Raw genomic sequence first — 10,256 nt, 5'->3', positions numbered from 1 at the left:
CTCAACAACCACTGCCGCCTGATAAATTAGCCAACGTCTCACCGGACCTTCACTGCCACTCCCACGTGTCACCATCTCATTGGATTCTTTACCCTCTAAATAACCTACACATCCCCTACCTTCATACCCTCTCACTCAAAGATAGGGTTCTTCTCTCTCTCTCTCCCTCTCTCTCTCTGTCTCTCTGTGGAAATTTACGTTCACATAACATGCAGATCTATAATCTACTGGTTTTATATTTATAGATCCGATTGATATAAAGCTACAGTTTTTGTATAGATGATGGGCGGGGCGATTTTGTTTCGTTACGGCGGTTTTCTGATTCGCTTGGTGCAGGTCGGGAACGGTATCGCCGGCGGGATCTTTTTTCGCCGTTGTACCTCTAGGAGGACTCGTAAATGTTGCGAGGGAGAATCATTTCGGTGAACGCCGGTCCCGCCTTGCATCAACTGAATCGGAAACCGTCGTGAATGTTTGATAGCAGCTGCGGATTTTGTCGGAAACATATCGGTGGACTCTGGATTTCTTTGATTTGGATTCGGAAATTCACAAAAGATCGATCTCCATCGGTAATTTGGATCTGCAGTTTCAATTCGAATTAAAATTGATGAAAATTATTGCATTCTTCTATAAAATTTGATTTCGTGGTATGGTAATTTTTAGTAGATATTCATTGAATTGTGGATTTCACTAGGAACGAAAAGTTGTATTGTCGTTAATTGAGTAAATCAATCAAGTTTTTATGCTATTGTTTAGCTGTTAAATGATTTGCTCTTTTGGTTCCAAGTAAAGACCTGCACTTCTAACTTTGGATGCCCTATTGGATTCTTGGAAGTTCAAAGTTCATATGAATTGCAAACAATTGGGGAAGAACATGTTAACCAGGTTAAAATCTAAGTTACCTAAATCTCTCTGTTATTATAAAGGCTAGATATCATAAGTTTAAGATCGAGCTAGATTAAACAAGAAAAAACCAAATCTTGATTGGTTCTCCTTTTCGCTTAGTGAGCCATTGCGTTCACATTTGGTTAGACATAGCTTTGGTTTTTTATTAGGTTTGCATAAAAATCTTGATTTTTTTTTAACTATTTTGCATCTCTGTGAGTACATGTAATACTTGTTTCGTTCAATATAAAGAAGTTGGTTATCATTTTCTGTTTTTTAGTATATTCAAATCATGTAAGTCTCATAGATCTATTGTTTGAGTCATGTCATGTATATTGTATTGCTAAATTCATTATTGGGTTGTTTTTTATGACCTTCTGTATATTTTAGCAGCTTGTGACATTATATGCTATTCTCAGAAAGAAGTTTCAGCTGTGTTTGTGTAGCATAGATCTGTGTGACTGTGTCTCTGATTTATGTAAACTAAAACAGCCTCTTGGATGCAATTTTTGTGCAACCTCAAATCCTCAGGTACTTTCTTTCTTTTTGATGTTAACTTTTAGTAATTTGTTGGCAAGTTTTTGTTTGTTTTCTAATTACAGTCAATTTACTTTTTTAGCACCTTTTTTTATTTTTAATTGAGTTTGATGATCATCTATTTAACTATTATTATCTTTTAGTATATTTTTAGTATGTTATTGTTTTTTGAAAATAAAAAAAACGGATTCCGAGAAAAAAAACTTGGAAAAAAAAAAACCTGAAAAGCATTAATGTGAAACCTAAAAACAAAAACCAAAAACAACTATGCTACAATAGTTATTTTTCCTAAAAACCTGTTTTCTAGGTCGGGTTTAGGTTCCAATCAAAATATGAAATTTTTTAGGAAAATAACTTTAAAGTTTTAAAATTATATAAAAAAAAATACTATTTAACTTTTTTAATAAGAAAATACGTGTGTGTATATATATATATATATATATATATATATATATATATATATATATATATATATATATATATATATATATATATATATATATAGAGAGAGAGAGAGAGAGAGAGAGAGAGAGAGAGAGAGTTATGTTATATATATAATTATTTTAAGAAAGTAATTAATGCATATTACATTTTGAAGATATAATGGATATTGATTACATCTTCAGTATTTAATATGCATTAATTACTTTATTAAAATAACTAAAATGATTGGTTCAGAATCAATCATACATGCACACAATAGATAGTGAAAACATTTGAACCTAACTCTCTCTCTATATATATATATATATATGAGAAAAGTGAATATACCCTTAAGGGTACATAAGCTTAGGTAACCAAACTTGCAATACTATGTCATTTTGTATTATATATATATATATTATAATTGTCCAATGTTCTTATAAATCAACTTATAACTTGATTTACTTCCAAAATTTTTATAAATTTTACGTTTATCTCCCTCTTAAATAATTTTCATTTTCAACTATAATATATATAGCCTAGTAGGTGTTCGGAAAAAAAATGTAATGTAAGAGGAAGATAATAGTGAAATTTCAAAAACGTTGATTGTAAATCAAGTTAGGAATCGAAGTTAAGGGTATATTCACTTTTTCCATATATATATATATATATATATATATATATATATATATATATATATATATATATATATATATTATTGGCACGATAGTTTTTAATCCTTCCATTGAAAAAAATATTGATTGACAATTATGCCCCTCTTTACTAAAGAGAGAGAAATACCAATAACGCATGATCTTCGGCTGTTACTTTCCAACATAATATACGACGTGTGTAATCTTATCTATAAAAAGTCAATTCACTTACCTCAATAGATACTTAAATTCCTTATGGGTAATATATTTACCCGCCTCTTGAAGGCACAAAAGATAGAGCAGAAAACATAGGTGAGCCTCTAATGGGAGATCGAAACTCATCGAAAACTTACCTTACAGGTGACAATAAGATTAAAATGTTGAAGAATGAAAGCGTGGCATTTTAACGCAAATCATATCCGTATCAACTGACGTATTCAAGACTTTAAGAGAAAGAATCAACTAAAATATATCAGGTTAACTTGACTATTGATAATCTTCCAACAATTCGGTACACTAAAAAACATGGATATAGTCTTCGATGAATTGGGTATCCCATCGGAATCAAAGTTAAAGAGGTTTAATATGTCTTCAATCATTTGAATTTTTAGAGTTTTAGCTCATGAACAATGAACAAAACAACGTGTTGGCATCATTGGGAATGGTGATGGTGCCGAATAATCACACATAGCAACAAAACCATCAATGCAGGCTACATGGTGGTGGGTTTTGAAGTTCAACCAGCATGAACATGATGTTAGTTTCTTATAAGATATTAAAACTTCTAGGAAATACTCAAAATCAAACGTGATCATGCTTCTGTCACCACGGTTGTGACAAAAGGTAGTTTACTTATGATGTCTCCTTTGCTTTGAGTGATATAAAGTGGCCTTCGAGATAGGATGCTTCTTTGAAAACAGAAGGTGCAAAGGTTCATTTGTTATCGATTCTTTATATAATGACGCCTAGAAACTCCAGAGACTATGCTTCTTCCTCAGTCGGCACTACTTCGGCCAATTCTTCTTCAGCAAACACCATGTGTACAAATGGTACAAATGGTAGCCAGAAATTAACGGTGGTCATGGCTTGCAGCAGATTCATTTCAACGACTCAAGTACCCTCATTAGAAGCTTTAATCAACGTAGCAACGGTGAGTGGTTTTCTTTTCTTGAGTTGTGAACGCACCTTGAAGCGGTGAAGACACCAACACCGAAAATCAGAAGAATGATGGTTGCATGTCGGGATTTGTGCTCATGATGGGAGTACAAAGATGTTTTCAAACATATAATTTACTTCAGTCAATAATTCTTTATAGTAGCAATTACCATCCAGGTTTGCGTTTTATGAAACAAAAATGGGGTTACTTTATTTAAAGTAGACGGGGGCATAATTGTCAATTACAGATTTTTTCAGTGGATGCATCAAAGATAGTCGTGGCAATATCAGCGCCCTATATATATATATATATATATATATATATATATATATATATATATATATATATATATATATATATATATATATATATATATAGAGAGAGAGAGAGAGTTAGGTTCAAATGTTTTCACTATCTATTGTGTGCATGTATGATTGATTCTTAACCAATCATTTTAGTTATTTTAAAAAAGTAATTAATGATATTAAATGTTGAAGATGTAATCAATATCCATTATATCTTGAACATGTAATATGCATTAATAATTTTCTTAAAATAACTAAAATGATTGGTCCAAAATCAATCATACATGATGTGACAATCGTCAATCTTGAGTCAAGTCGAGTCATCAAGTCAAACCGGTCAACTCGATTAAACCTTGTGTATTAGGGTTTGTGTTATGTTCATACTGTATAACTTGCTATATTAATGGGAAAACATCACTTGGGAAAAATCTTGTGTTAAAATTTCCTGAGCCTTAGAGAAAATCGATGAACTAAACTGATAAAACCATGTTGCATACTCATCGGGTATGTGTCAGATCCTTAAACAAGGCTTAACAGTGTTTATGGACCTTACATTGCGAAGCCGGACACTCACAAATGCCACACTCAAAACCTCTCTCAATCGTTTTTCACTCTATCTCTCTCTATTTAAAGTCTCTCTAAGTATGTGAAATCTCTCCCAAATCTCTCTAAGTATGTGAAATCTCTCCCAAATCTCTCCAAGTATGTGAAATCTCTCTCAAATATCTCTTTGTATGAGAAATCTCTCTAAGTATGTGAAATCTCTCCCAAATCTCTCTAAGTATGTGAAATCTCTCCCAAATCTCTCCAAGTATGTGAAATCTCTCTCAAATATCTCTGTGTATGAGAAATCTCTCCAAGAATGTCAAATCTCTCCCAAATCTCTCCAAGTATGTGAAATCTCTCTCAAATATCTCTTTGTATGAGAAATCTCTCCATGAATGCCAAATCTCTCCCAAATCTCTCCAAGTATGTGAAATCTCTCCCAAATCTCTCTCCAAAGTTTCCCGTAACTTTTTAGAATCATTCGGGTCATTCCAACCCTTAACCGTGTCAAAAACGGCTTAAAACGGGGTAAAAACGAGAAAAATTGATATTAGGAACCGAAACCTCTCGAGAAGAGAGAGACTTCTTAGGACCCGAAGGTCCTCTTAGGGACCGAGAGCAAGGAGGAGCCGAACCCTCCTGAGCCGAAGGTCCTCTCAGGGCCGAACCTCGCCCAGGAGGAAGCGAACCCGAACCCTGCTTAAGAGGAACCGAACCCGAACCCCGCTTAAGAGGAACCGAACCTCGCCCCGGAAGAACCGAACCCGAAGGTACTGTTCACCACTGTTCATTCGGCACATTTCGGTCGGACGCGTCGCCTCTTATCTCCGGACCCCCCCCCCCCCCCCCCGCCTTCGCCTTCGCCTCCCTTCGCTTCCTCGCCCCCTTTCGCTTCCCTCTGTTCGTTTCGTTTCAGGCTACAGCCCCCAGCAAGGACCGAACCTCGGCCTAGGGACCGAGAGGTCTCGCTGGGAATGCTTTTCTTCCCGGTTTTCACATAGTTTTGCGTTTAAGGCCCGTTTTTAATTATTTTAACGCGGGATTTTCACCCAAAATCATATTTTAACATAATAAACCCTAAATATTCACAATTTAATCATATTTTCATAAAAATCTTTATTTAAATATTAAAAGCAAGTGGGTAAAGTACAAAGAGGTGGAGTGTTGACTTTGCTTTACCTTATGACACAAGCAACCACTCCCACACCCACTCTATGACCAGCCACACCTCCCCACCTTACCTAGGTCACTTCAATGTCCCTTACACTCAATCTCTACTCATTCCCACGTTTTTAGAGCTGGAACAAAACACCCTCTCTCCTCATTTCTCTCATTTGCTCTCATTTCACTAAGTATCAAGCACCACTTTTCTCTCAAGCTTTTTCTCCACAAATTTCGAGATTCAAGGCTGATTTTCAAGTGTTCTTCCACTCTTAGTAAGTATAATTCATCCTCCTTATGATTATTTCACTTGTTATACTCAAATCATGGATATCTTACACAAACTCCATCATGGTTGTGTTAGAGCTTCGAATCTTCAAGTGATTCTTCAAGTGTTCTTGGGTTGAACACTTCTCTTCTTCAACACTTATCTACTGAAATCACTCAAGGTGAGTTCATACCCCTACATTTTCATGTTTTCTCAAGTTTTTAAGGGGGGAATACAAGTTAAAACACCAAGAACATAACTAAAATTTTCTAACAGCCTTCATCAGAAAAGTTCAACTCCATTCACGGACTGTTTTGGGCATCTTAAACATTTTTGTTTTCAAAACTGTACAAGGTGCAAATAGTTCAAGTTTGTAGCTTTAAAATGACTACTTGCACATCTCCATACGATTTTTCTACAATTTATGGTGATTTTTACAAAACTGCCTATCATTTCAAACAACAATCCGGACCAGTCTGTGATTTTGGACTTATTCACCCAAGTTGGAGGTCGTTAAAAATCGTGATAAAAATTATGAGTAAACTAGACACATTTTGTGAACTCTCAGAATTTACGGATCTAGTTTTCGACTTCGTATGATTTTTCCAAAACAGGGCAGAATGGCTAAAGTTAGCCAACAGCATGTAAATATCATAACACTTTGTATTATGTTGAGCAAAGTGTATAATCATAAGTTCTAATTATTGAATGTGTTTCCTTGTTAGTTTGTCATCATGAACTGAAACTAAGTCATTCATAATAAATATTAATCATTCATTTTAGAACACGTATATTAAACTATAAAGGTATAGTTTGATAAATTCATAACACTAATACATTTCCATAAAAGAGTTCATACATATTACATACATTTTAGATAAACTATAATAGGTATAGTTTATGATACATCACTCAACACACTCGTACAGAAATGGTACATTCATACAGGAAAGATTTATATTCACACACATTTCACGTAAACTTGTTAACCTATATTGTGAGACTCTCTCTCTCTCTCTCTCTCTCTCTCTCTCTCTCTCCCCGTACGTCCGAGTACGAGATATAATTCCTGGTAGTTATAATCAGAATCTCCTTGAGGGAGAACGTGATACTTATATATAGATCTATATTGGGTTTGACACCCTACACCTTGCTGCTAGCTACAGTGGGACATGCAGGTCTACGGGTGACAAATGTCATTTCATTTTCGCGATGCCTGAGAAACATTGTGGCAGGTTCACATAGTCACAGTATGATTATAACGACTCACCTAGGGAGATAACAATTCATAAAGTTTACGGGATTTCATAAAACCTAAGTAGGTTTTAGGTTGATTTAAAAATTTACTTTCCATATCAATTCAAACTCACGACATTTCTACTAAGTAAGAATGATTTCTTATACATTTTGGTCTTTGGTTATAAGGCTACATTATACGGATTTTAAGGAAAATGTCGGATTTTTCTGAAACAAACGTGACATTTATATGTGAAAGACTTCTACTAAGTTTTATAATAAAAGCTTATGAACTCACCAACCTTTGTGTTGACACTTTTCAAACAACTTGTATTCTTAGGAAATCACTAAACAGGTAATCAAGTGCTTTTGAGGATGGGACGTTAAGGCGTCAAACTTTTCATATTTTGTCGACATATTGTAATTGATTTTGAAACATGTAATTCATACAAGTGATGTAACTTTTTCAATTATATATATGTTGGTTGTGTTTGCTTAAATTACTATTGAAATTGTGGTTATGATACTATACATGAAGTCCTCCACCCCCGGACGTTTCCGCCATCCTTGGTTTGGGGGTGTGACAGATTGGTATCAGAGCACAGTTTATAGTGAATTAAGTATGTCAAACCACATAAGATATACAAACTATAAACACATTTGGGACTAAAAGTCTCTGATTCTTAAAACGCTTTAACGAGTTGTACTTTTAGAAAACAAATAATTTCTTGTTTTAAAGTATACTTACATGCATTCTATACTCGCATGGTGTCATAACTTAGGAGAACATAATTTGAAAGAGGAGGAGTCGAACATTATTAGTACGCCTTAGCATGTGTAATCGGTTCTGGGAGGGATATAGCCTGATCAACTATATCCGTCCGAGAAGTAACTTACGCACACTAAGGAATAGTCGTAATGAGCGACAAATCTGATAACCTAACTACACTCCATAAAGAACACGCTAAGAACCAAATATAAACATTTAAAAATACTATAGGAGTATTTGTACGTTTCTATAACGCCAGGTTATTATTTTCCGATATGTGCTTCTTAACCCCCCCCCCCCCCCCGTTTCTCGTGCAGACGACATGGCAGGATTTCATATACCCGGGGACCCATATTTACCCAATCAGGGAAATGCGGGATGGATTGATGATGAGCCTGAGGAGGATCCCGAAGAAGATCCCGAGGAGGATCCCGAAGTGGATCCCGAAGAGGAGCCCGAGGAGGAAGATGAACAAGAAGAAGAAGAGGAAGACGACCAAGAAGAAGAGGAGGAAGACGAAGAGGAAGAAGAGGAAGATGATGAGATAGTCATGTTTGGGAACGAAATGGAGGAACCACCAGAAGTATTCAACCCTCCCTACATCGCGAGGGTACCCGCGCACCGTTTTGGATACAACGAACCTGAACCCCCTTGGGTAACAACGATCGAAAGATGGAGCCGACAACAACGCCAGCGGTCACCATATGGCTACCAACGAGGTTACTATGATCTCACTCATGGTGGACCGGCTGGCAGAGCTCTCCCCGTCACGATACAGCGAATAGCAAGTATGGATGATCGTGGTAGGACGACGACCGATCAGGTCCGGGAGCTAAGCGCCATCGTACAGTCTACTATTGATCGTACCAGAGACCTGTAACAAGACTCCCACCACAGAGACCAACTTATTCAAGACCTTCTCGTTGCTCAAGCAGAAACAAGAGAGTAACGGGAAAGATACATGGCACTCGAAGAGAGAATGGTTGCAGCCGAACGGAGATTGGCGGAACTACAGGGCGCATCGACATCATCGCAGCCTCCGTCAAAGAAGGGTCGCAGTGATTAGAACTCGTTACTATTCTCACGTCTTGGTAATAAAGTTTTATGAGTATGCGTTGGTGCTACTCTTTTGTATGTAGGTCGACCCTGCGACTAAGTGATTACACTATTCAAAGGGTTTTTGTAATGCCAAAGCTATCTTTTGTGACGATGTAATGTAGACCCTTATGTGGTCAAACTTTTCCCTCTAAACGTTATGTACTAAAAGTTATCAATGAAATTTGGCATGCGTTGTATTTATTGAATGTTTGGCACTAGACATCCTAACCTGATCACACAAACAGTTTATGAATAATAAAGTTTTGATAAAATACAAGAGGAATGAAACCAGTAACACTCGACTCGTTATCACTATTGAAGTCTTACCGACTGGTAATTTTTTTTATGACAGAACTATGCCACCAAGGAAAAGACCAAGACCTTCCAACAACACGGTGCTGCCTCCACCACCACCCCCGCAGTTTGATCCTGCGATGTTTCAGGCTGCAGTAACGGCAGCCGTGGCCGCAGCAATGTCGCAAATGGGTACCAATGGTTCTGGCGGTTCTGGATCAGGAGCTACCAATTCCATTCATGGGGACAGCACGGGGTGTACGAGGGAGTGCTCTTACAAAGACTTCACGAATGGCAAACCCGACCCTTTCAATGGAAGCAGGGGCGTCATCACGCTGGTGCAATAGTTCGAAAGGACCGAGGTAGTTTTCGAAATCTGCGCTTGTCCCGAAGCGAGCAAGGTCAAGTATGCGACATTCACTTTCACTGGAAAAGCACTTACTTGGTGGAATGGCCGAGTTAAATCACTTACTCTTGCAGTAGCTAACGCTATCAGCTGGGAGGATTTGAAAGCCTTAATGTTAAAGGAATACTGCCCAAGTGGCGAAATACAAAAACTTGAAGAAGAACTTTGGAACCTCAGAATGACAGGCACTGATCTTGAAACTTATACTGCCCGTTTCAATGACCTAGCACTTCTCTGTCCAACAATGGTCACTCCAGAAGAGAAGAAGGTGGAACGATACCTCTGGGGGCTGTCATCCCAGATTCAAGATAGTGTATTGGCCTCGAAACCCACTACCTTTGAGAGTGCCAAGGAATTGGCACAACAACTCATAGATCACAGGGCTAGCTGTGGTACCATGATAACCACCACCGACCGAACAAAAGGAGGGAACAACAAGAGGAAGTTCTGGGGCAATAAAAAGAAACAACCAATGCAGGACCCCGCCAAAAAGCAACAGATTGTTGCTGTCCGTGCTGC

The 10,256-nt window shown here is 37.1% G+C and overlaps 1 protein-coding gene across 1 annotated transcript; it reads left to right on the top strand.

Moving 5' to 3' along the window:
* On the top strand, positions 1-9,234 carry LOC145034658 (uncharacterized). Its single transcript, XM_078983128.1, has 2 exons — positions 1-1,416; positions 8,257-9,234. Exons 1-2 carry the CDS (start codon positions 1,386-1,388, stop codon positions 8,817-8,819), a joined length of 594 nt encoding a protein of 197 aa, XP_078839254.1. The 5' UTR covers positions 1-1,385; the 3' UTR covers positions 8,820-9,234.
* Positions 9,235-10,256: the final 1,022 nt, after the last annotated feature.

The sequence above is a fragment of the Lactuca saligna genome, chromosome 3, assembly GCF_052625555.1.
Source record: "Lactuca saligna cultivar CGN05327 chromosome 3, ASM5262555v1, whole genome shotgun sequence".
Lineage (NCBI taxonomy): Eukaryota > Viridiplantae > Streptophyta > Magnoliopsida > Asterales > Asteraceae > Lactuca > Lactuca saligna.
The sequence above is the reverse complement of the archived record's forward strand: the minus strand, read 5'-3'. Positions and strand labels throughout refer to the sequence as shown.